General features: G+C 47.2%; 2 protein-coding genes and 1 long non-coding RNA gene across 5 annotated transcripts; 1 reads left to right on the plus strand and 2 right to left on the minus strand.

Annotated features, from left to right (window-relative positions):
• Positions 1 to 1,359: 1,359 nt before the first annotated feature.
• Positions 1,360 to 9,773, minus strand: vgll2b (vestigial-like family member 2b). 2 transcript variants are annotated; one of them, XM_026995806.3, is made up of 4 exons: positions 9,438 to 9,772; positions 8,732 to 9,035; positions 5,807 to 6,229; positions 1,360 to 5,333 (listed from the first exon to the last, which is right to left on the minus strand). In XM_026995806.3, exons 1-4 carry the CDS (start codon positions 9,522 to 9,524, stop codon positions 5,290 to 5,292), a joined length of 858 nt encoding a protein of 285 aa, XP_026851607.2. In that variant the 5' UTR covers positions 9,525 to 9,772; the 3' UTR covers positions 1,360 to 5,289. The 2 variants fall into 2 exon arrangements, with proteins under 2 accessions (XP_026851607.2, XP_026851606.2); XM_026995805.3 differs by having other exon boundaries at positions 1,360 to 6,229; positions 9,438 to 9,773.
• On the plus strand, positions 8,924 to 26,747 carry ythdf2 (YTH N6-methyladenosine RNA binding protein F2). 2 transcript variants are annotated; one of them, XM_081722352.1, is made up of 5 exons: positions 8,924 to 9,058; positions 19,301 to 19,380; positions 21,022 to 22,626; positions 25,005 to 25,067; positions 25,756 to 26,747. In XM_081722352.1, the coding sequence occupies exons 3-5, from the start codon at positions 21,040 to 21,042 to the stop codon at positions 25,777 to 25,779; spliced, it is 1,674 nt and encodes a 557-aa protein (XP_081578478.1). In that variant the 5' UTR covers positions 8,924 to 9,058; positions 19,301 to 19,380; positions 21,022 to 21,039; the 3' UTR covers positions 25,780 to 26,747. The 2 variants fall into 2 exon arrangements, with proteins under 2 accessions (XP_081578478.1, XP_035388359.2); XM_035532466.2 differs by lacking the exon at positions 8,924 to 9,058 and adding an exon at positions 17,832 to 18,210.
• LOC145659517 (uncharacterized) lies at positions 14,035 to 17,737 on the minus strand. The gene is made up of 3 exons (XR_014125729.1): positions 17,675 to 17,737; positions 16,325 to 16,450; positions 14,035 to 14,853 (listed from the first exon to the last, which is right to left on the minus strand). It is a non-coding gene; the product is annotated as an uncharacterized LOC145659517 (long non-coding RNA).
• Positions 26,748 to 26,871: the final 124 nt, after the last annotated feature.

A 26,871-nucleotide genomic window follows, 5' to 3' on the forward strand; every position in this document is an offset into this window, starting at 1 on the left:
CTCACTTTATGGACCTTCTTTATATGTTCTGGGATTTTATGTCCATATCAGGTGATGGAGAACTCACAGGAGGCCCTGAGATTATAAATGATCAAATCAGGTCATAAACACTGCTAAAAGTAAAACGATTAATAAAAAGATTCATAAGGTTCTTGTTTTTATCGATGGATTGAGGTCAGTTACACTGTTTATGTGGGTAATCTGTATATTTTTTGAAACAGGTGAAAAAGCTGAATTTAAAAGATGCAAATGCCAGTAAGAGAAAACACACACACACACACACACACAGACAAAAGCACATGCAGAAGACTGTGGTGAAAATGAAATAGAAGGGAAGTCTGTCTACATTCAGAACTGACAGTGGGGATGGTCAAGGCTGCAGCGCGTGACTGAAAACACAGCCCATATATGGCTTTAGTCAACAGAAATGGAGACTAGAAAGTATCGCAGAACCCGGGAGACTTTGACCTCTGGACGCACGAGGGAGATGCCCAGGCATTGGTGTGACTCTTCACTTACAGTCCGGCAGCAGATGGAAAAAAGATGCAGGTGATAGCCCTGTTATGTACTTAGATAGACAGAGAGACCACTGCTCTCAGATCAGACTCAGGTTTTTTTTCTCCCATTGTTCACCATTCTAACTAATACAGCACTACTGACCTTCATCTGGGTTCAGTCAAATGTTTCATATGATCTAATTTATAGCAATGCCTGATGCCATTCTACCAGTGATTCAGTATGCACATGTGTGTGGTGTTTTATGACCATTTTCCTGAACTCCCATCATTAGTTCCATCGGTGTGTTGTAACTCTTGGGAAGTGGGTGAATCACTGTAGCGTGTTTGGCTGTGGGCTCTACAGCATGTTGCTCCACCTCAAATAAAAATCACAATAATGCATTTTCAAGCTGTTTTCACATCGCTCAACTACGCGTTGAACTTTACGGGTGACTTTAATACTTCAATATAACTTTATCAACTAAACTAAGCTCAAAATTGCAGGATTTGGGTACAGAGTTTACAAGCAAACTTGCTAAATCTTCAGTATATTTAAAGCGTCCTGTGCGGTGTTGCTTGGTTAAGGAACTTAAGCGACATCAACAGGTGACTTCAGGGGCAGTCGTGCGGACCACCACACACTTCAGAGGGGATGAAGCCGCCTTGCGTATGCAGATGGTAACAGGCAGACGGGGGCTGTTCATGGGTGCAGTGACCTGGTACGTGTCCCTCGGGGAGACGCTGTTCACGAGGCTCATTCCTGCAGGCCTCCCTGGATTCTGGAGTCGTACCAAGCAGTTCCCTGATGGACATTCCATCAAGGACTTTTTAACCTGGGAAATATTACATGTGAACAAAGCAATGGAGACGCAATACCTTTTATTACCACCAGATGGCGCTGGCTTTTTATAAAGTTCTATATGCGACTCAAGAGAACGTGAACACGTTCATTAACAGCCAGTGTTCCTATGAGCAGATCTGAGAATAGTCTGCGGTTTTTAATCAGTACTATAATGAAAGCAATACTGATAAGCAACCTGATTGCAGATTAGTGTGTAAGAGCAGCAGCACACAGCATCACTGTCTCACTGGTTCAAACTGTGAGATTATAGATGTGGCAAGAAAAAACTTCAAACCTTCAAATCTAAATCCAGTGGACTTTTTTTTCATAGGTGTTCTTTCTGTTCACATTTTTTAAACTGAGGTAGAGAGCAACTCGCACTCGGAAAAGCAACGCACTCGTCTCTGGGGGTGGAGGGTGACAGGTTTTGGCCTGTAAATTAACAGGCCATAACAAAAGGGTTAATTACAGAAAAAGGACAAATTTAAAATGGTAGATGAAGGCCGAAACGTTTGACAGACCGAATGCTGCTGTTTTGAGCCAGCATTCTCAATAAAAACCAAACACACTAAGACTTTCTCTCAGTGTAGTAATGAAGGTGGCACAGGCGGAATAGCACAGAGTCCTGCAGGAGTAGAGTGCTGTTGATTTGGAGCCCAGAGTATCGGAGAGCTGCGCTTTCCAGAGCCTGTTCTCTGGTCCAGGGGCTGTTCTCTGGCTCAGGGGCTGTTCTCTAGCCCAGAGGCTGTTCTCTGGTCCAGAGGCTGTTCTCTAGCCCAGGGGCTGTTCTCTGGTCCAGAGGCTGTTCTCTAGCCCAGAGGCTGTTCTCTGGCCCAGGTGCTGTTCTCTGGTCCAGAGGCTGTTCTCTGGTCCAGGGGCTGTTCTCTGGCCCAGGTGCTGTTCTCTGGTCCAGAGGCTGTTCTCTGGTCCAGGGGCTGTTCTCTGGCCCAGGGGCTGTTCTCTAGCCCAGGGGCTGTGCTCTAGCCCAGGGGCTGTTCTCTGGTCCAGGGGCTGTTCTTTAGCCCAGGGGCTGTTCTCTGGTCCAGGGGCTGTTCTCTGGTCCAGAGCCTGATCTCTGGCCCAGGGGCTGTTCTCTGGCCCAGAGCCTGTTCTCTGGCCCAGGGGCTGTGCTCTAGCCCAGAGGCTGTTCTCTGGCCCAGGGGCTGTTCTCTAGCCCAGAGCCTGTTCTCTGGTCCAGGGGCTGTTCTCTAGCCCAGGAGCTGTGCTCTAGCCCAGGGGCTGTTCTCTGGTCCAGAGGCTGTTCTCTAGCCCAGAGGCTGTTCTCTAGCCCAGGGGCTGTTCTCTGGCCCAGGGCCTGTTCTCTAGCCCAGGTGCTGTTCTCTGGCCCAGGGGCTGTTCTCTAGCCCAGAGGCTGTTCTCTGGTCCAGGGGCTGTTCTCTAGCCCAGGAGCTGTGCTCTAGCCCAGAGGCTGTTCTCTGGTCCAGAGGCTGTTCTCTAGCCCAGGGGCTGTTCTCTGGCCCAGAGGCTGTTCTCTAGCCTAGGGGCTGTTCTCTGGTCCAGGGGCTGTTCTCTGGTCCAGGTGCCCACTGGTGCTGTGGCACATCCTTTCACTGTTGCCTTTGGCACCTCAGCAGCCTCCAGTCTATAAAAGTGCATCAAAAGACACTTGGAGGGAAAGTAGCTGACATAATTAAACTAAAGCCAGAAAAGGAAAAGAACGTAGTGAGGCAGTCGCTGCAGATCAAACCATGAGAATGACAGCACACACGCTACACCTCACAAACACGGTGCAAATTGTGAGTCTTCGGAAACGCTGCAAATCCGGTCACCACACAACAGAAGTGTTGTTTCCGGAGGACACAGAAAGGGGACGGACAACCGAACAGCTAGCGAAAAGGCATTTATATTTGCGATTGTGGTGCACTGTGGACGACTGGCCTGTTCGTGCTTTGCGTTCTTGCATATGTTCCTAATGCTAGGTTGTAAAGAACGCTGATCAAATCAGGTTTAACACAAATATGAACCTGACCCTACCAGTAAACACCTACATTCAGAGTGTGTTGCTATTTTACAATCCAGTTCAGCCTAAAGAGATACTATCTAATACAACTCAGTTTATATACCTATATACCTACAAACATCACACTTCAGATCAGATAGTTAGAATAAGACAGTTGACCAGCTGGTCATTGTAGCAGACCAGCTAACCAAACTGGTCATTATAACAGACCATCTAACCAAACTGGTCATTGTAGCAGACCAGCTAATCAAACTGGTCATTGTAGCAGACCAGCTAATCAAACTGGTCATTGTAGACAGAAACTTAGTGGTGTTAAATGTGATTTTTATCAGTGCTCTTTAAAGCTGCTTTCTGTACATCCTAGAAACTGTAAATATGTAAGAATGTAGACTGTGAATAGTTGTTCATTCTGTATCAGCCTAACCAATATAACGATATAACAGTGAGAATTGCAGATGTAATGAGCTTTAATCATCTACATGGTTACAGCTGGTCTCATAGGAGTCCATCCCCTCCACGCGTCCTCCAGAAACACTTCCGTTGCATTGTGCATAGCTTTCTGAACTTGCTTGCGTTTTTTTTTTTTTTATTGCACTGCGTTTCATAAATGTAGCACACTTCGTTTCATTTTGATCAATTTGCTTTGTCTAATTGCTATCCTTTTTTTCATTTGCAGCACGATGAGCCACCATAGGAATGTACTAATAACGAGACATTTAAAGAGAACATTCCTGTGTTGTCATGTGAATGGCCCGTATAATTAATGCATTTGGAATAAATGACTCAGGAACCTAGAGCTCTAGACTCATGGAATTTAGCTGACACTTTTATCCAAAGCGACTTATAACTCTGTTCGAGTACAAGCAATTGAGGGTTAAGGGTCTTGTTCAGGGGCCCAACAGTGGCAACTTGAACCAGCAACCTTCCAATTACAAGGCGGGTACCTTAACCACTGAGACACCACTGCCCTACACTCACCGCTGATTCATTAGACCGGGGCTTGTGTGACTGTCCACCAAAGATCAGCCTCAAAGCTCACTGCAATCCCACTCTAACCCTCCAGAATACAGGTCAAGGCCACGGCTCCTCCCAGTAGGGGCGCGCACTAACGCCCACACGGCTCCTCCCAGCTAATCCTTATTTCGGTATATGTGAGAAATGCAGAGTTTTTGCAATTATATTGTATTAAATTGAAAAGGGTTTTATTGAATTTAAATATAAATTAAATAGATGCCAAATACTACAGTACAAATATTGACAGACATCAAAGTTTAGAAAGAAACAAAAATAACAGTGACCATATTTTATACACAGCAGATGCATACATGAAAAATAGCACATAAAAATATATTTTTCTAACTAATATTTCCTCAAAATTATTTGTTTCTGGGCCACACCCCTCCTCAGAAAAGAAGAGCAATTTAAAAACGCACTTAAATATGTAGAAACCAAAACACGGCTTAAAAATGAAAAGAAAAAATCAAACAGCAACAGAACGGCCTCAGAGTGATTTACGTTCCTGGACTCGTACCACACGTAACACGAACGGCTGCAGCACGTTCCGGCCTGTCTTCTTCTTTGATTATATGTTTGCGTCTCTGTTGTGCGTATATTGTTTCCCTTCTGTCCAGGGTGAGCTGTTTCTTTTCAAAGTCTCTGGAGCCTCGCTTCCGTCTGTGTGAGGAGCAGGGAGGGTCTGGCGTTACCACGCACGCAAAACAGCTGCTAGGAGAGAATGGAAGGATGAGAAAGAGAAGAAGAGGGATGGAGAGATCTGGAGTGCTCTCTCCTTTGCCCTCGCCGTCCTTCTGTCTGTCTTTTAACCCCACCCGGCGAGGCCGGTGCTGGTGGTACATGCGTGGGAGGTGGTGGAGGATCCCGCTCACGACGGGCGGGTCTCCAGCTCTCCCGAGCTTTATTCGGACTCGCTGGAGGGGGGGGGGGGTGCGAGGCGATAGCCAGGCAGGTCGTTAAAACCAGTAGAGCTCCTTTGCTTTCTTATGAGGCTGCAGTCCTGAGATGCACAACAGGCAGAAGCAGAAAGGACATGTGAACATGGCTCCTGGAAGACACTGGTCTCCATGGATGCCATTCAGACAACAAACACAAGCGCTTGCTAGCAGAGGATGCACTAGATCTAAACCTCGTCCCTGCTGTTTTCTCTGGGGTAATTAGAGAGAGTAAAAACCTCCCTGTTAAGGTTTGCAGTGCAGAGCAACCGGGTGAGCTGTGTTTATACTGGAGAATATTCTAGATTTGTCTTTGCAAGGCTGTGAGACTCTGCGTTAAGGTAATAATGAGTGTGAAATAGTAGTGTCTGCACCAAGCAGTGCAGGAATGACGGATCTCAAGCTTGATATAAGCTTACATCTCGGGTTCAGAACTCAATTCTCAAACGGCTCCAGATCCTAAGCTTCTAGGATTCTGAGTAGGTGTTCTGGGAGGTGGGTTCTTTGGTGTACACTATCTTGAGAGGTCTCCGCTTACCTGGGTCCATGTTGAGCGCCAGAGCCACATCCCCTGGTGGAAGAAGGCCGGGCCACGTGGGCGTATGCTCCAGTTTGCCCACCTCGTAATGGCCCGGCAGCGCGGGTATGTGGGGAGGCCTGACGGCAGGCATGAGCAGCGGGCTATAGTGCGGCTCCAGCCCCGGAGGGGAGTACAGTTCATGAAGGGGTCTGGGGGGCCCGTATGCTTGGTTCTGCGGGTAACCCCAGGAGTCTGACGGGTGCGCGTGAGGATGCGCGTGAGGATGCGCGTGAGGTATGGCCGAGTGAAGGGTCGGTGTGTAGGGGTCCACGGAGTACGCAGGCATGCCTGCTGCGTCACAGGGGGCTCGGCTGGGGCGAGAGGGGTAATTACTGTCCCAGAAGGAAGGGGGGAAACTCCTCCGACTGCTGAGAGACGGAGCTTCCGATGAAAGAGGCAGAAAGAGTGGGAGAGGGAAGGAAGGAAAAAGAAAGAAAATGATTTCTAGGTTTTTAATTTATTATCTATATTTTAAAATGCCTATTAGTTTTTACACTGTTATGACACCTTTTGTATACAGTATCATATTGTACATATGCCCTTTCATGCTCAGTTTTGTATTTGATACACAGATACATGTACAATCTCGGACTGCATTATTTCACTAATAGTCCGGGAACGCTGATGTCCAATTTTCTTTCGAGACGGAATGGAGCTGATTCGCAAAGAAGAAACAAAGCAACATATCGAGACATCAGGACAGTGGCACTCGTTTCCAGTAAGGTTTTCAGATAACACTGCAAGGCTGCAACCGAGAGAAGGTGTGGCAGTTTGTCGGTGGGTCCTCGGCCTTCTGAGATCTTCCTCGTTGCATCATCAAAGGTTGTACACACTTCAAATGGATTTAACACAGATCGTGGAAACATGCAGGGCTCCACATGAGCGAGAGAGAGAGAGAGAGAGAGAGAGAGAGAGAGAGAGAGAATGATTTGCTGAATGAAAACCACAAAAATGGCAGAGGTCAGATGAGGTTTGTAGAGAGGCGTCCAGGGGCAGGCAGGCTGACCGCCTCTCCTGGGCTCTCCTGAAATGCAGGCTATATAAGGCAGTGGCTTTATGCCTGCTGGAAAAACAGCACGTGGACTTTGCCACTTTTAAATCACTTGTTGTGGTGACATCTCTCACTCGTGCAATGGTACAGAGTATCCTAACAAACCCTCCCACTCTTCTTCAACTGCACATACACTTCTCCTCTCCACCTGCTGTTTTCACTGGCCTCGCTTCACTCCTCGTAGAATGTCACGGGGGCGTTTTATGTTTTTAGCTGTTACTTTTATATTTAGAATTATTCTGAAAAAGACACCAGTGATGTAGTCTGTATCAGAGGGGGAGGAGGGCTGATAAATCTGGACATGGAGTCTGTGGGTCCGTCCAAGCTGTTGGGAGCCGATACAGCCTCAAGCTTCTGAGATTAGCGCTGTGTTTAAACATAGTAGCTGTTGGGAGGCAGGGAACAACATCGAAGCGCAAAATGAAGATGTCAGAGAGAGAGAGAGTGTGTGTGTGTGTGTGTGTGGGTGAGAGAGCAGGAGAGAGAGAGAGAGTGTGTGTGGGTGAGAGAGCAGGAGAGAGAGAGAGCGTGTGTGGGTGAGAGAGCAGGAGAGAGAGAGAGAGTGTGTGTGTGGGTGAGAGAGCAGGAGAGAGAGAGAACGTGTGTGGGTGAGAGAGCAGGAGAGAGAGAGAGAGTGTGTGTAGGTGAGAGAGCAGAAGAGAGAGAGAGTGTGTGTGTAGGTGAGAGAGCAGGAGAGAGAGAGAGAGTGTGTGTGGGTGAGAGAGCAGGAGAGAGAGAGAGTGTGTGTGGGTGAGAGAGCAGGAGAGAGAGAGAGTGTGTGTGGGTGAGAGAGCAGGAGAGATTGACAGAGAGGGTGTGTGGGTGAGAGACAGTGGGTCAAAAAAGAGAGAGAGAGAGAGAGAGAGAGAGAGAGAGAGAGAGAGAGAGAGGAAGAGAGAGAGAAGGAGAGAGAGAGAGAGAGAGAGAGAGAGAGAGAGAGAGAGAGGAGAGAGAGAGAGAGAGAGAGGGAGAGAGAGAGAGAGAGAGGGAGAGAGAGAGTGTGTGTGGGTGAGAGAGCAGGAGAGAGAGAGAGTGTGTGTGGGTGAGAGAGCAGGAGAGATTGACAGAGAGGGTGTGTGGGTGAGAGACAGTGGGTCAAAAAAGAGAGAGAGAGAGAGAGAGAGAGAGAGAGAGAGAGAGAGGAAGAGAGAGAGAAGGAGAGAGAGAGAGAGAGAGAGAGAGAAGAGAGAGAGAGAGAGAGAGAGAGAGAGAGAGAGGGAGAGAGAGGGAGAGAGAGAGAGGGAGAGAGAGAGAGAGAGAGGTAAGTCTACCTAGACTGTTAGGGATCAGTATCATTAGTGGCTGAGCTGCACCAGCAGCGTGCCAACTTCATAAACACACCTGCAGATATCTGAGAACCTTTTATTCGCTGTTCTAAACAAACTGTGTGTTTAAATCACACCTTTTTCAGGCAGCTCATAGTTCTGCTTCTGTAACTATTTGCCTTAAATGACAAATAAACAGATGACATATTCAATTAGATTTAAACTCGACACAAAAGCTTTTAAATAAGAACGATATCTTTCTCTCTGGTAAACCAGACCAAATAACGCATGCATCTCACAGCACCTGAGCTCACATCCGTGTTAGTACTGCGTCTACCTGAAGACTGTGCTGCGCTATCATTTCCACCGCCTGCTAGAGGTGCTGCCCCACCCTGCAGATTTACAGTCATGTCGCCAAATCCGAACATAGTTAGGGAATTCCGTAACTCAAAGCCCGACTCTTAGATCAAGTTGTATGTTAACACATTCACACGCATGCACGCAGTCCTCCATCGTACGCACATCCCTGGGAGGAGACCGGACGCTTGCCGCCGGCACGCGGCTCACCTGTGCTGGGTCCGCTGCCTCTCCTCTTGCCTCCTTCCTCCGTGCACGAGCCGAGCGCTCTGGAGAAGTGCTCGTCCACTACGCTGCCGATGTCGCCCTGGTAGTAGGTGAAGAGGACGCAGCGCGAGCTGAGATACTCCGCCTCCCCCAGGTCGCGCTTGTCCTTCAGCCCGCCGGGGGGACACGCCGGCGAGGAGGACAGGGCCCCCGAGACGGAGCTCACCCCCAACACCGAGACGCCATCTGGGCCCGAGGTGTCCATAAGGTCCCTGAGACGAGACGACGGGTTTCTCACGCCAGGAGTCTGGGGAAGGGTGGATGCAGAGGGTAGGTAACAACAAGCAACTGCCAAGACATGTTGTAATGCCTTTTCCATCAGAGGCAGTAGATGTGTATGTGTGTGTGTGTGTGTGTGTGTGTGTGTGTGTGTGTGTGTGTGTGTGGTGTGTGTGTGTGTGTGTGTTCATAAGTCCATGTGGGCATGTCTACAAGAAAGTTTAACGATCACGTCACTCATTGTTGAGCATTTGACGAAACATTATAATTCATAGCTGTGAAAACTCAAATGTAACAAAACACGTGCCGCTGAGCTTTGCACCCTGCACGTGTCCGTATGTAACTACGTGAATAAATTACAGTTTAGCAAAGCTACACGGAAATGCACCTAGACCTCATTCTTCCAGGCAACCGCGATGTTGGAACTCACCGGCAAACTGCTGATGCACGCGGGGGTTGCAGACGTGTGCGGTGCGTAATGTCCGTAAACCGGATGCATAACATCCATGCAACTCATGATAACCCCGCCGCGCGCTGCTCTACTGCGAAGAGTCCCTCTGTTGTGTCAACAAAAACAAAATAAAATAAAAAAAACCACTCAATTGGAATAGACAAAGCAAGGGAGGTCGGTGAAGCATTCCGGTGGTGGCCCGCGCAGCGCTCACGAGCTGTCTGGCCCGCGCTGAACTACACGCACGGCGCCTCCGCACCTCCGCAGCGCGCGATGACAGCGGTGCGCGCAGAGCCGCGGGTGCTTTATGGCGAATGTGAAAGAAGTCTTGTGCTTTTACATCGCCAACCCCTCCCACCCGGTTACCGAGCCCAAACGCGTGATACTGAAAATAGTGAGACATTCCCGGGACGGTTCAATCACTTAAAATGATCTTTAACCTGCGAAGTGCCATATGGCGGGTTACTGTGTACACGATTCTTCGAATGAAATAGTCAAATCTAAGACATTTTCATGTAAGAACATCGGCTTCAGAAATAAAGTAAATTATTTTACTGATCTAGAATATTCATTATCTTATAAAATGCGACACGGTTTCGACTAAACAAAGAGCTAAAATACAAGATCACAGAAGCTTGTAACTAAATCGCGACATCATATTTGATCATCAGACCTTCTATAGAGCAAATTCCTCGAATGATCTTAATAATGTAAAAAAAAAAAATAGACCCAATGACTGCAAACAAAACGCAGTACTGAAAACACCTGCGTTTACAGAGACGCGCAAAGCTGAGAGGGAAACAGCTGGAACTGTATGTGTTTAACTGCTTTAAAAAGGGAACCTGAGGCTCAACACTCTCTCCCAGTGGAACATATGCTTCCAGCAAACAAAAAGTTGCTTCGCCGTACGGCCTTTTCTGCAACTTCCTTTACAGGTCAGTCTAGCTCCGTGCGCTAGTTCTGAGCTCTTGTGCTGGAAATGTTGGGCTGTGTTTTGCTACAAACAGGCTCGAAGTGGAGGACTCGTCCAACAGGCATATCCTAAAATGTTGAGAGAACCTTGTAGAATGTTTGCGGAATTCCATCCCTTGGTGTCAAATGAGACGGAATGTCTCTGATGTGTGTGTGTGTGTGTGTGTGTGTGTGTGTGTCAGTGACAGAGAGAGGAAGAGACAGAAACAAATGAAGAAATGGAAGTGACCTCCACTTGATGTTGGTGTTAACTCCACTGCTCTCAGTTTTACAATTAAATACATTTAGTGCCACGTTTTGTGCTTAAATTAGACTCTAGACTCTAGGCAATTACTTCTCTCTGTGTGCGTGTAAAGACATTCAGAATGACATTGTTTATCTGCAAAACATAGATTTATCTGAATGCTGCAGTGTAGTGCATTGTGATGAAGATAAGATGCAGCTAACAGGTAATGAGGATTAAAACTAAATCAGTCGGAAACATTTTTGTTGCTGTTTGTTTGTCTGTTTGTTTACAATGAAAATGAATTAAGGCCACAGCTCCCATAGGGAGCTGAAGTGCAGTTCTGGAGAACCATCAGGCACACATGTTCATCCCTGTTTTAAATGATACATGGTCCTAAATGGTCATAAATGGTCCTAATCTGTTTTGATGGTCTTCACTCTCTGAGGTTATTTAGAGATTCCTCTCTGAGATTAACTTTGAAAAGCAAATATATTGTATTACCTTTGTACTTTGCAACTCTTTTACAAAACATGCTTCAGACTCTGACACTGGAGTAGTAGCAATAGATACTGAATGATAGATAAATTGGTCCACTAGCTGCAGAATTTTTAATGTAATACTGAGGCTCCCTCTAATATCAGTATTTTAGGTAAATACTGAGATATCCAAAGACAAATTATGCCACACACAGATCTTACAGAAGTCCACAGTAACTTGTTTTCATGTTAAAAGTCATTTAAACAAGAGCACCAATTTTTCTCAGACTAAGAAGTTCTGTGCACTCAGTTCTGTGAGTGCGCCCTGTTTGAGGCGGTTCTGTCCCAGCTCCATACGACGTGAGCCCCCAGGACAGGAGGCTGTGTGGTGGGTGTGTGGTGGAGAGTGAGTCTGGTTTCTTCTCAAGCTTTTTTGGGGACAAGTTGGAGTGATGCAACACACCACAGACACAACGTGACACACAGCTGTTCCTGGCAAACCACGCGCAAGGGGTTTAGGAACAGTCACACCATGAGCACATTGCCAAACACTGGCATTACTAATGCCCAGAACCAATCTCTCTCTCTCTCTCTCTCTCTCACACACACACACACACACACACACACATACACGTACTCACACATATACTCTCTCTCTCTGAGTCTTCCCAGCAACAATCATCACTATCTCATTTTGGAACAGTTATTTTTCACTACTGATGAAACTGCATGACTGGGGTGTGTGTGTGTTTATTGTAGTATTATAGAACCGTATTCCCTTCATAACGACAGTGACTACAGAGAAAGGCAGACCTCCTTTATCTCTTAGTCAGTCTCTCTGTCTTACTGTCATTCTCTGTGCTTGTATGTTTATTGTGTCTGTTTGTGTTTGTGTGCATGCAAACATGTCAAAAATAAACTCAGGTCACAGCACTGTTTGGTACTTCCACTTTGCCTTCATTTGCAGCTTGTGCTAAAACCACAAGATTCTAGATTTTTCCCAATATGCCATTTCAGTGGGTTTACACTATAAGCAACTGATCTGAATCAGGCAGAAACGTGCGTGTGTGTGTGTGTGTGTGTGTGTGTGTGTGTAAGTGTGTGTATATGTGTGTGCATGTGCTTATGTTTGCGCATGTTTGTGTGCGTGTTGTGTGTTTACGTGTGCGCGTGCATGTGCAGGTGTGTTTGTGTGCATGTGCGTGTTTGTGTGCGTGTTATGTGTGTATGTGTGTGCATACGTGTGCATATGCGCATGTGTGTGTGTGCACTATGAGAGCACAGCAGCTGTACTCCACAGATGGCATGACCCTGAACCCGTGTGTCTGGGCCTGGGGCAGATAAAGACCAACCCTTCTGCTAGTTCTGCTCCTGCAGGTACACACAGGCCAAATTTAGACCTGAACTGTTTTAGAGCCTGTGGAGGACTGACTCTTATACCACCTAATGGTGCGCCGGTCCCGTAAAGCACACTGCTTTGACCAGACTGGTTTACGGAAAACGATTACTGCTCTCATAGTGATGTAAGGAACTGCTTTGCATTTAATGGTGGTGGGTTCTGATGGTGTTGATCACAGATAGATGTTTAATACATCAATAAGTAGAACTCAAATACAGTTTGAAAAGAAAAGCATATCTACAAAATAAGATGCATCAAACAAACAAAATGCAAGAATAGAATTGTTAGTACAGGTTGACCTTGTATCGTACTTTCTGAAGAGGTTATTACTTATCACTTATTATTCTATAGGTCAACTCTTTATAGTTTTATCATAGATCTATTAAACTTCTAGGATGATAGCCAAAAGTCTTTAACATGTTAACAAATATTTCAGCGAGTCAAGATACGCATCATCTTTTAGCAATGAGAAATTCACCAGAGATTTGAGAGTTTGGCAACATTATAACAACACAAGAGATAACCGCCAAACACAAGTCCAGCTGGTCTTCTGTGCTGTTGGTATTTACAACAGGACTAGAAATACTGTGATGGTATGCTTAGAATGACTTTGACAGGTAACACACTTTTGCCAAGATGCATAAGGTACAACAAAGGTACTCCAGCTTTAAAATCAACTAAAATGGCTGGAGTATAGCACAGTTGGCAGTGCTCGTAAGCCTAACCCAGCGTTCATGGGAGTTGTCCTCTAACTGACACTGTTCCTCAGGCCCACAGCCTGGGGTATATGCTTGCCGCTGGTGCCTGTTTATTAAAAGCTAACTCTCTCAAATGGACAGTATGCGACCAGACGGCATGGCAGAAGTAGTTTACGGGTGCTACATTCCCCCTTTGGCAACCCGGCCTGTTCCAGTGATGTAGACGAGCAACTGATGTCATCTTCTGTGTGCGTGTGTGTGTGCGTGCGTGTGTGTGTGCGTATGTGCGTGTGCGTGTGTGTGTGTAAGTGTGTGTGTGCGTGTGTGTGTAAGTGTGTGTGCGTGTGTGTGTGTGTGTGTAAGTGACGACAAGGAGATTGTCACCTTGCTGCTGAACATTCCTGTTACACAAGCATGGGGGGATGCTGCTGAGAGAGAGAGAGAGAGAGAGAGAGAGAGAGAGAGAGAGAGAGAGAGAGAGAGTGGGAGAGAGAGAGAAACAGAGAAAGAGGGAAAATGAGAGCTGCCATGTCACCATGTCATATGGTCAAACAGCAATGATTTACAGGCTGTCCTACGACAGGGCAGGAGAGACACAGGAAGGAAGAAAGAAAAAGACTCAGACAGAGCAGACTCACAGAAAGAGAGAGATCAGACATACAGAGAGAGAGAGAGAGAGAGAGAGAGAGAGAGAGAGAGAGAGAGAGAGAGAGAGATACAGCTCAGACATACAGAGAGAGAGAGAGAGAGAGAGAGAGAGAGATATGGATCAAACATACAGAGAGAGAGAGAGAGACAGATCAAGTTTCAAGTTTCAAGTTTGGTTTATTTGTCATGTACATAGTCATACATGGTATAACTCGCAGTGAAATGGTTTTGTGAGTGCTCTGTCCAAACTGAGGAAAGAGACAGGGGTGCATAAGGAAATTATATATATATATATACACAAAAATACAAAAAAATATATAACAATGTATGTACAGTATATGTACAATATGTATATATACACAATGTACAATGTATATATGGATGTATGTGTATGTACACAATGTACAATTTCAATTTACAAATTTACAGCTTTACAGTCATGATGTTATTGACGTGGTGGTGGTCCCCACAGTTTATCAGTTTCCCTGATTCAGGACCCAAATGGCCTGTGGGAAGAAGCTCCTCTTCAGTCTCTCTGTCTTGGTCATCAGGGAGCGAAAGCGCTTCCCTGACCTCAATAGAGAGAAGAGCCTATTGTTGGGATGGGTGGGGTCCTTCACAATCCTCCTGGCCTTGGTCTGGCACCGCTTGTAGTAGATGCTCTGCAGGTCAGGAAGTTCCGTATGAGTGATGCGCTCTGCTGAACACACCACCCTCTGGAATGCTTGTCTGTCCTGCTTGGTGCTGTTCCAAAACCACACTGTGATGTTCCCCGTGAGGATGCTCTCGATAGTGCAGGTGAAGAAGTTCCTCAGTACCTTGGAGGGCAGTCTAAAGTCTCTTAGGTGTCTGAGGTGGTAAAGACGCTGACGAGCCTTCTTTGCCAGGGAGTTGGTGTTGTGAGATGAAACTGTTTACTCTCTCCACCGTGGTTCCATTCATCCTCACAGATTGGTAGTGCCGCTCCTGCTTCTTGCTGCAGTCCAGACATACAGAAAGAGATCAGACATACAGAGAGAGAGAGATCAGACATACAGAGAGACAGAGAGAGACAGATCAGACATACAGAGAGAGAGATCAGACATACAGAAAGAGAGAGAACAGTCATACAGAGAGAGATCAGACATACAGAGAGAGACAGATCAGATCTACAGAGAGAGAGATCAGACATACAGAGGGAGAGAGAGAGACTGGGGGGGGGGGATTATCTGATTCCACATGATCCAGATGGTGTGAGTTCTTCAGAATGCCAGTTATGAGCTTCAACTTCACTTCATCAAACTGCCACCAAGTCCTCCAAACACTTCAAAGTTCCCTTACAGTGGATTTATGTTCACTGGCCCGTGCTTTGACTTTGACGACTACGACTGCCAGATGTTTATTGGAATCACGTCCATTAAACTGAATAGTTTGATTTGAGCATTCGGGCATGAGGTTCCACCCAAAATTCATAACGTAAGTGGTAGCAGCTGTACTTATTCACATGGCCTTATAAGGACCTTCAAAGATATGCATGAAAAAGTGTACCAATGTACCAATATAATATGTGGGACTGAGAAATGTGTAAATGGCTAAAAAATTCATGCTGTGGTGTTGAAATCTGGTATAAAGGACTGTGGAACAAACTCTAGAATGCCTTGGCCACAGAGATCCCCCTCCATGCATAGCCACTGAATTACACGCGCTTACATTTTGGAGAATACAGACATTTTACTGGCCAGTAAACGGGCTGAAGTACGCCTGCAACAACTGCTCAGTCAAACAGAGTCTTGAAAACGATCTCTTCGCTTGTGACACAGCTGAATAGACAACAGGGCCAATCCAACCTATTATATATGCTCTACACCAGCTGTATATTACAGACCTTACACACAGTCTACATCCATTGTAGAATACATGCTGTACTGTGTGTAAAGTGGTAAAGTATGTAATTTACATCGCATGAAAGCACATGAAGGCGGGTCTAGATTTCAGACTTCTTTCTCATATGTAACTCTCTCTTTAATCCTTTTGTGATTAATGGTCAGCAAAATTGATTGTATTTGTGAGATAGTTTGCGATTGCAAGCTGAGTGCATTCACAAAATGATCTAGAACCAATTTTGTGACATACATCACCACGTCAGCAGTCTTATTTTAGAGACACTCCATACATGAAAGTGAAGGCCGGTAAGCACCAAGCTTCACACGGAAAACTCCCGATATAGGATCAGTTCCCCAACACATGTCCACAGCTACACACATTAGAAGGTGAAAAGCAGGAACTGATTCCAGAACAGCTCTTTTCTTCCAGGAACTCTTTTTTTGGGCTCTAGTTGTGAAGGCCCCTGGCAGGGAGTGACAGGTAACGTCACCCCCGAGCCATCCCACTGTAGAACACTCAGCTGAGATCACTCCTTGTGCGTTATAAATATGAGGGCCACCTGTCGGAACAGCCCCATGACCTACCACTCTCGCCCCACCACCCCCTCCCTCCTGGGGAGAGAGAAGAGGAGGAGGGGTATTCCTGGATCTCAGCCCGGGAGCACGAGCCATACGCTGTCTAGCCATCTTCAGTCTCTATGGAGTGGCAGACTACAGAGGGGAAAACTATATTAGAAGTCAGGGGACTAATGATGTCACTTTTCTGCACTCTGATTGGTCGTTAGCTATGCCGTTAATAGAAATGTGGGTATGTTATTTTACTTTTGCAATAGCTTTATTCATTGTTAGTTTTATGGATTGTAACTTCGCACATATATGCACAATAATATTGTATAACAAAAGCAAATAGAAATGCAACATAAACAAACAAATGAGAGAAACGAAGGAATCCTGACCGTTTTTTTTTAGTGGCTACAGAGAAATGAGCCATGTGTCTGTAAGGGCAGTGTGGGAGAGCAGAGAACTGCCAGGACCTGTGTGGAGGCTCAGTCCATGCAGCTGACTGGATCCATTTGATGTCAGTGTCAATATGTGCAGTTAGCTCTCAGTTTTCGCCTTGATAAAGGCAGGTGTGTGTGTGTGTGTGTGTGTGTGTGTGTGTGTGTGTGTGTGTGTGAGAGAGAGAGAGAGAGAGAGAGAGAGAGAGAGAGAGAGAGAAGGATTTGATAAATAAATCTATGTGGAGGCCATTAGATGTTTTATCTGACGACTGTCCATCAACAGAAATGGTTCACTGGTGGAAACAGACCACAAGATCCAGACAGCTTCCTGACAACCGCACGTCGCTGCTCTCCCCCGTCTGTGGCGTATGGTAGTCACGGCTTCTACATTCAGCCACTGCATTATTCCACGTCCGCATTTTACTCTATCTGTATTGGATATTGCGTTGCATGCGTAATGCCTGTCTAATGGGAACCACTAGGGGGACATCTAGTGGACAATAAACGAAACGCAAGCTGGTTGTTTTATAATACAGGGCCGTTCAAACCTTTATTGTACCCTACTGGAGGAAATATAACAAAACAGGACTCTACGTGTTTGAGGTAGTCACTAATGCAAGAGTGCCATGGCAGGAAAAGTAACCTTTAAAGAAAAATACATTATTTTTATTCCAATGTATATATTGTTAGAAAAGGTTATTAGTGTGCTTTATATAATAGTAGTTTTTACTCCTACAAATTACTTACAAAATTGAATACGCAAACATACGCACGTAATGAGGGTAGATACAACCTGCAGTCAATGCACGACAAGACAAGACAAGTGTAGTGAAGCACACAAAGTTTCCAGAGACGATTCAGACAGAAGTCCTTCATCAGCTGTGCAAGTAAAATGCCACTGTGTTGTTTTTATGAACAAGTTAGGTTTACTCACTCAGCAGTACACTCTTTCTGGTCAACACCACCAGGGTCCTCCTTACCACTGTTTCTGGTCAACACCACCAGAGTCCTCCTGGCCGTTAGGTGGCGGTCCGCGCTAAACGAGCGCGTCTCCTCCGGCCGTGCAGCTCGGCCATGTTGAAGTAGCGCCCGTGTCGCCAGCAGTCGGAGAGCGCAGCGACCGCAGCCCGCCATTGTGCAGACTCCCAGCTCAGTAGAGACACAGGACGCCTCCCCCACGTCCCACCGCACTGACTCAAACACGAACGTACACACGCAGGCTCAAGGGAGAAAGAAATGCCAGCCAGCAGCCTCGTCGAGCAGGTACAGAGGGGCACTTTGTGAGCACCTACGAGGGCAGCAGCTCCAGCGAGGCGGCGCTAGTTAGCAGGGTAGGCCCGACCACCTGCTGTACGACTCACCGGGGGACGCGCGGTTTCTCTTATTTTCCCCTCTCTCTTCCTCTCATAACTCAAACCTTCATGAATCACCTGGACCCAATCCAGAGACCGAAAGGCCAAGGAAACAAAGGTAAGGACAGTCGGACTCCTTTAGGAGACGCGAGCCGCTAGCTAACGCTAACCTGCGCTAGCGTAGCCACGGGCCCGCGGCACGCGAAAAACCGGCGTCCCGTGGCCTGTCAAATCGGTATATCGTCGTTTCTTTTTATATGGCGACGTACGTTGTGGGCCATGTTATAGTAAAATAACAGTAAGTGGTTACTCCAGGAGCGGTTTGCGACGTGAACCCGCGTTACAAGCTAGCTAACGGCTAGCCCTGGTGACTGGCGTTACTCTGAGGAAGTGTAGCATCTTGGCTAACCGCCAGCCTCTCGGAAGCGAATATTCATGTTTCGAGTAATTTTACTATTTTTAACGGCTCCGCGAAGCGCCGGAGATGCCACCCGGATCGTTTAGCCACCAGTCGTAAGACCTGTGGGTACGTGTCGTTGACGGCTAGCCGAGGCTAGCAGCTAGCAGGCTAGGTGGCTAACGCTAGCCGTCTTTTTTTTTTTTTTTTTTTTTTTTTTTTCCCTTTTTTTTTTTTTTTTTTCCATCATCCACTCAGCTGTCTTAACGCTCGCGCCGTGGACACGCGCGACGTCGCGAGCACGAGAGTACGCACGGTCTGTTCGGGGGGGGGCGCGGCACGCGGTCCTTGACTGTGTCCAGAGACTTTACTGCTTTATTTAACGTTACTGTTTTATTTCTCCAGGCGTGTGTGTCATGTGGCGAATGTAAAAAGGTTTGGGGTTTTTTTCCGGGCTTTGTCGTGTAAGTCATTACACGAGCCCCTGCCAAAGCAGCACGTGCGTGTTGATCTCTCTAAACTCTCCTGAGCAGAATGCGGTTCTGCATTTTACACCCACCGGCATGCAGATTTAACACGCCAAATTTGTCATTTGTCAAGTCAGGATTACGTATAACGCGTTTTGGATGTATCTTATCTCATTATTTTTTGCTCACATTAATCGTTCTTTAAAGGTTTTATTATGCTTGTTGCACATCTGGTCACACTGTGTTTCAACACAGTGGAAACCGCACACGGGTGTGTGTGTGCGCTGAGGTTAACACACACCTGTAGGCTTTGCACACTGACATCCTTTCTTTTCCTCTTTCAGTGCAAAACGGAGCTGTTACCCAAAAGGAGAGTTTAAATGACGATGAGTTTGAACCTTATCTAAGCGCTCAGCCCAGACAGGTAGGTCCTGTTACACACACGGAGAATAGAGGGAACCCAGACACACAGAACGTGACTCACCTGTTCTGGACCTGCGTTTAGCCTCTATTCTCTTGCCTAATTGCGGACTGACCAAGGGGCCTTGTGTCCCGAATAGAATATGCCCTGTCCGTATTGTTCACGGTTTTGTTGGAAATTAACAATTCAGATGTACTTTTCCAAAAATACTGTAGTGTACGAAGTGAGCGTTTGTTTAAAAATTTAGTATAACCTTAAACACAGCTGTAATTTAAAAGGTGGGTGGGGATTCCTAAATGTGATGACTAAACTCCCACGTATAGATGAATGTGTTTATTTATGGGAAGTTGTGCAAAGGAAACGGGTAGAAGAGCTGAATGTCCTTGTGCCGTCCGAATGAATGAACGAACGACCAAACACGTAATATATCAGCCGCCAGAATCATGAAAACTACAGAACTCGCCGGTCCATGTGGCCCACTGAGTCATAGGATGTTTGATTGTGGGATTTGGGATTGTGGGGGAATAAAGCATCTAGTGTTCCCGCTGGCAGAGGAATGCTACCTCCCCTGTGTAGCACATCTGTGCCACTGTTTCACCCGTGCAGAGCTGGTGGCTCGTGCGTAAGTAAGGCCAAGCAATAACCACAACCAGGCTCTGGGTCGCCAGCCCCACCTGCCGAACTCCCCGTTTTGTCGTCCCTCGTCTTACTCACCCGATTCAGCTCTGTGGCTAATTATCAGGTCCTGGGTGAGCTGGCTCAGATGTGATGGGACAGTGGAGTAGTATAAGGGCCTCAGGAGAGGCCTGTGAATGGCTGCCTTGTTGATGTGTTTCGGGCAGCCAGGAGGATCTAAGAACTCTTGACAAGTGTGAAGATACCCTTGGATGGCTTGCAGGGGTTGGTGCGTGCGCGTGTCATGTCTGCCCAGCGATCTGCCACTCTTCAGAGGTCCCATCCTGTTCTCCTGGTTCTGTTTAGATAATGCCCAAAGTGTTTGATCCAAGTGGCTCGGAGATGTTAAATTGTTGTGAAAAGTAAAGTCCAGGGTAGTGGGTTTCCAGATTCTAGAGTTTGAACGTCCCTAGTGTATATAAAGACATATAAACAGCGTCAAATCCAGAATCTTATTCCCTGTGTGAAATGAGAGAGGGGGCCTGGTTTGGGACTCATTTACTCTATAATGGGAGTGACTGGTTGAACAGCACTGTTTTAAATAAGCCACGGGAAGAAGCTGAACAAGTTTTAAATGTCAAGGAGGAATGTTGTAATGACTTTATATTTTTATAATCTACTTGTTCATATGTATCATGGTTGGTGTAGTGTAGCTAAAAGATTGCAGAAGCTGTGAGTATTCCTCTGAGTGTGTTAAAGCTACCCATGACAAGTGAACAGGAACTCTCCTCCATGAGGGTGGGTGGAGGATGCATCTGACACATGGGTAGCATGATTAAATTTCTCGTCTGCCATGTTGTTAAAAAACGGTTTTGTCTGAGAGGCCGGGCACTGGCCCCCTAATGCTGCTCTTGTCAAAACGTACACAAGCAGAGGAAGTCTTTTATTCCATACCATTTTTATCATTATTAAATGTTTCCTTTTTTTGTTTTTGTTTGTTTTTAACGGAATCCCTCCATGTCCTTGCAGAGCAATGCCTACACAGCCATGTCGGATTCCTACCTGCCAAGCTACTACAGCCCCTCCATCGGGTTCACCTACTCGCTGAACGAGGCCACGTGGTCGACAGGCGGGGACCCTCCCATGCCTTACCTGGCCTCTTACGGACAGCTTAGCAACGGGGAGCACCACTTCCTCCCGGATGCCATGTTTGGCCAGTCGGGGGCACTGGGCAGCAACCCTTTCCTGGGACAGCACGGTTTCAACTTCTTCCCCAGTGGGATCGACTTCTCGGCATGGGGGAACAGCAGCTCTCAGGGCCAGTCCACGCAGAACTACGCCTACGCACCCAGCTCCCTAGGGGGAGCTGTGCTCGACGGACAGTCTCCCTTCGCGGCCAGCGAGCCGCTCAACAAGGCCGTGGGCATGAACAGCTTGGACCAGGGTATGGCAGGTCTCAAGATCGGGGCAGGGGACATGGCGCCGAAGGTCATCGGGTCAGGGCTTCCCGGGGGGCCCCTGGGCCAGGTGTCGACGGCTCCCAGCATCCCCGCCGCCTCCGTGGTACCGGCTAAAGCCACGTCCTGGGCGGACATCGCCAGCAAGCCGGCCAAGCCTCAGCCCAAGCTCAAGACCAAGGGCGGTTTGGGCGGGACCAACCTGCCCCCGCCGCCCATCAAACACAACATGGATATCGGCACGTGGGATAATAAAGGGGCGATGCCAAAGGCAGCCACGCCCCAACAGACCGCTCTGCCCAGCAACGGACAGCCGCCCAATCAGGTGTCTCCCCAGCCTGGCGCTACCGCAGGAGGGGTTCCGCAGCTGCCCCTCAGCAACGGACAGCTGTTGCCCCATGCTGGGCAGCTAGGGCAGCACCCCCAGCCTCCCAACGGGCAGCAGAACTTGGTCCCACCTCCACTTTCCCAAGGCCCTCCCCCTGCCCAGCCCTCTCAGCCAACCCGCTGGGTCCCCCCGCGTAACCGCACCAACGGCTTCGGGGACGCGATGGGCAGTGCCGGACAGTCTCCTCCCGCCGTCGGACTAGCAGGGGTCCCCGTTCCATCGGAGCCCCACCCTGTTCTGGAGAAGCTCCGTCTGGTCAACAACTACAATCCGAAGGACTTCGACTGGAACCCCAAACAGGGGCGCGTCTTCATTATCAAGAGCTACTCAGAGGATGACATCCACCGCTCGATCAAGTACAACATATGGTGCAGCACAGAGCACGGCAACAAGCGGCTAGACGCGGCGTACCGCTCGCTGGCCGCCAAGGGCCCACTCTACCTGCTGTTCAGCGTCAACGGCAGCGGCCACTTCTGCGGCGTGGCCGAGATGCGCTCGCCCGTGGACTACAACACATGCGCCGGCGTCTGGTCGCAGGACAAGTGGAAGGGGCGCTTCGATGTGCGCTGGATCTTCGTCAAGGACGTGCCCAACAGCCAGCTGCGCCACATCCGCCTGGAGAACAACGAGAACAAGCCGGTGACCAACTCGCGCGACACGCAGGAGGTGCCCCTCGACAAGGCGCGGCAGGTGCTAAAGATCATCGCCGGCTACAAGCACACCACCTCCATCTTTGACGACTTCTCGCACTACGAGAAGCGGCAGGAGGAGGAGGAGAGTGTGAAAAAGGTAAACGGGGCTGAGCACGGATGGATCTGCCAGAGCGTTGTCCTCCAACGAATGTGTTTTGTTCTCTGCTACTGTTGTGCAGGGTCAAAAATGGCAGTGGTGGCAAATTTTAAAAATTACTTGAGTGTGTGTGGAGCATCTCAGTTGCTAACAATTCTTGGGTTGTCAGGGTACATTTCCACTTCACCTTACTTGTAACGCTACCTTTTATAAAAATATTATTTTATTTTAAAAGTTTTTGGCTGATGTTTAGATCTTTGCTGCTGACCCTTGGTTTTAGGGCAGGTGATGTGTTGTTGTTTTTAGTTGGTTGTTTTGGTTTTTTTTTTGGTTTTTGTTTTGGTTTTTTTTCCACTTTTCTTGTTAGAAAATTCCCTGTGGCTCTCTAAATGTACCTGCATGTTAAACTTGCACGACTGAGTGTGTGTGTTTACACTGAGCGTGTACATGGCGTGCCTTGCTGTGACACTCTAATGCTCTCGTCATCGAGGAACAACAACAAATCTAGGTTTTACGAGCCAGACTGCATCAGGGGTGGGGTGGGGGGTGTTTAAACACTAGACATCTTTCAGGTGAACAGTTTTATTTACGTTAGGATGTCTTGCTTACTGATGCACACTGCATAAATATCAAGCACCCAGTAATCAGTTTTGGAGTATTGATGCTAAATCAAAGGCAAGCCAAGGACACTGAAACCACAAAGGTGAGGTAAGGTTAACTTAAATCAGCACGGCGCAGCCTTGATCAGGCATACCACGCCGCCTACGTCGGAAAAGGTGACCTGTGCGCAGAGATTGGTTCTCGACGTGGTTGTGAGGCTTCTAATAAGGTTTGTTATAAGGGGGTGACTGATTGTAAAAGCTGGGTGATTGTAAAAAGTCTATGTAAAACATCCTTGAGTTTGAGAAAGGAGCTATATAATTCAAACATTTATTATTATTATTATTATTATTATTATTATTATTAATGAGTTGATGACTTTTAAAAGGGCTTTGGGTACTGATTGGTGTATCGTTTTTGGTTTTCCCCATTTATTTATACTCCAATGCCAGTGGATGTACATGATCCTGGGATCCGTGATTTCCCTTTAGAGATGCCGTCTCATTGAACGTGATGCACAGAGCTCTGTGGCTGTGAGAACTAATGTTCTCGCACACACGAGAATAGAGGATGAGAACGTTTGCTGTGCAACCCCACCTCAGTTTATGTACGGGCTTTAAGCTTTGCGGTCTCCTCCATCGTAAATAATGTACACTAATTGTTCCTGTCCAAGTTTATTTATAGGGGAAGTTGGATCTCATTTGGGGCCTTGGTCTTAACCATCCATTTCGTGTGTGTGTGTGTGTGTGTGTGTGTGTGTGTGTGTGTGTGTGTGTGTGTGTGTGTGTGTGTGTGTGTGTGTGTGTGTGTGTGTGTGTGTGCGTGCGTGCGCCTCCCTTATAGCAGCTCATGTGTAGCTTGGTGTGCTGATTGTGTGACAAATGGATCTGTTAGTACTGTTTTTAATAATGTTAAATGATAAGACCGTCAGTATCGGAGTATATGGTGGTTTTGTACATGGTGTTTTAAGTGTTAGGTCACCATAGTCTCCCAGAAGACGGTGTTATTGATTCTCTAGAAAAGTCTGGGAACTAGAGTACGTAATCACTTGTGAAAAAATTAGAATTGAACAGCTTTCTGAACAAGTGGTCAGGCATCAAGCGTTCACAATCGCTGCCCTCCACTAGGGGGAGCAGACTCGTACTGACGACATAGGATGGCCGCGTGTGTGCGTGCACGCATAGCAGTGTGGTCCGCCTAGTGCTAAGGCTGGTAGACCTTTCACTTCAGTGGTCCTTCATAACGTGGGAGCTAACGTCCGCTCCTTGTGTCGACCAGGCCTGCAGAGGTCGCTGCAGTACCGCAACGCTGCCCAGCGTGGTGCGTGTTTCGTTTATCGCTCCGATACCGTTCAATTCTGCTGTATTGCGACCCTCTGCGACCCCGGTTCTACACCCCTCCCCCACCCTGGAGGTCCTTTTAGATGCAGCTCATATTTTACGGAGGTGGAAGTCGTCAGTAACGCTTCTGCTTCCTGCCTGCACCCTCTTAAAACGTCACCGTTTGTTCATCACGTGGGAATTAGTTTGTGCTCACTCTCAAAATGGAGGTTTCTCCCTTCAACCGCACATTTTATTATATTCATTTATCTGCACGTTTTACAGTATATCTAACCTTTTTCAGAGCTAGCGGAATTCTAAATCTCCATGTTCAGAGCGGGCGTGTCTGGTGGCCAGGTGTGCGTTTGTTCGTTTCACACAACTGCGCTGTCGTGTTTGTTTCCTGTGTCTCGCGAGTGACTGGAGGACTTACAGTACCTGTGTTTCTCACCTGTGCAGGTTGAGGTGCAGGGAACTGATCCCTACTCAAGTAACCCCAGCCGGAGTCACTACCGACTGCAGGTAAGGTGTAGCTGGCTCGTTGTACCGTGCAGCTGAGGCATACCTGTGCTACACACCCATTTTAGTCATGAAGTTAAGTCAGGTCTGTCAGAGCAGTTGGGGGGGGGGACATCGCACTCGGATGTTTGGTGCCGAGGGTTGGGGAGACACTGTTCCGGATAGTGTGTGTGTGTGTGTGTGTGTGTGTGTGTGTGTGTGTGTGTGTGTGTGTGTGTGTGTGTGTGTGTGTGTGTGTGTGTGTGTGTGTGTGTGTGTGTGTGTGTGTGTGTGTGTGTGTGTGTGTGTGTGTGTGTGTGTGTGTGTGTGTGTGTGTGTGTGTGTGTGTGTGTGTGTGTGTGTGTGTGTGTGTGTGTGTGTGTGCGTGCGTGCGTGCGTGCGTGTGCCCTGGGGTTCTGAACTCTCATGAGGGTAACAGATATAATTGTAACCTCTGGTTTCTAGAGATTCAGAAGACTAGCCCAAGATTCTGGATAAGCAGCAGTAGATGTGATGTTCATGTAGGCTGATTCCTTCGAAGAAGTTTGATATTTCTGTTCTTTCTTGATGTTGCTTTCAACAAGCCTCTTCGTGCACCAGTACAAAGCAGCTAATGGTGCCACCTTTTCTTAGAGTGGCCCGTTATCCTGTTGTTGTGTCGGACACGTGCGTTTGGGTATAACGCTTGACTTCTGTCTCTCTCGCTCCCTAGGACCGCCAAGGACGTGTCAAGTAAGGGCCTCTGGTTTGGGCAAAAGACTGACATGACCCTGCTCTCTCTGCAGTCACACACCCAGATCTCTTCTCTGATTATACCGGGGAAAGATTTAACCAAGGATTCAACGCAAGAAAAAGGAAGAAAAAAAAAAACGAAAGAAGAAAAACTAAATGAAGACTCTTGATTTCTGTTGACTTTAAAAGACTTACTTTGAACTTGTAGTAAAAGAACGCGATTACTCATAGGACTATGACTTAATAATTCTATAGGATTCTTAGGTGCCCATTTACCTTTTTTCCCCTCCATCCTGCCCTCTTTCAATTCTTTTTCTTTTTTAATCTTCTGTTTTTACAGTCCAAGAGCACAGCGCGACCTCGTCCTCACTACAAGCTAGAGGAGTATTTTTGGGGGGGGGTGTTCTTTTTTCTCTTTTTTTTTTTTTTTTTTTTTTTTTAAAGTATCGGATTCCTGTCTGACCGGACGATCTGTTTAATTCCTTTGTAAAACCCATCCCATTTTTATTGCTGTTGAAATGATCCAATCAGGATGCACGTGGGGTGGAGCCTTCTCGATGGATTTTGCATTGTGGGTAAATCAGCCTGTGCAAAGTATAATTGCTTTTCCAAAAAAAAAAGAAGAAAAAAACCAACCCAAAAACATAAGTTGTTCTGTATCCCTTCTTTGTAAGTGTGGAAAAATCCAAGCAGAATTTTTTTTCCCCTTGTCGCAGGAAGCAGAACTGTTGAGTTTGGCTTTGGTCATTGTATAATTTCTGTGGTGTTCAGAACGAGGCTGCGTTTATCAAGGGTGTATTTGACCATGTTTTTGTGTTTTTCACCGTTTCAAGTTAAAACCCACATGTTGCTATGGGCTGGTTTCTTCTGCTTCCTCCCTCCCCTCATTCCTCAAGTCAGCATTGAGGTGGGCTATGGAACCTCTTTCTATTACTCAGTTCATCAAAAATAAATGTGGTATACTCAGCACAACGTGTTGCGTTTTCCCCTCGTTTGACTAAATGATTGTCACCACACTTGCTGCCACAGTGCCCCCCCCCCCCCCATCACGTATGCCAATGTTGGTGCGTTTAAAGGGGTCCTGCAAAACTTCAGG

This window comes from Electrophorus electricus, chromosome 10 (assembly GCF_041902795.1).
Source record: "Electrophorus electricus isolate QZ-2024a chromosome 10, ASM4190279v1, whole genome shotgun sequence".
NCBI classification, from domain to species: Eukaryota; Metazoa; Chordata; class Actinopteri; order Gymnotiformes; family Gymnotidae; genus Electrophorus; species Electrophorus electricus.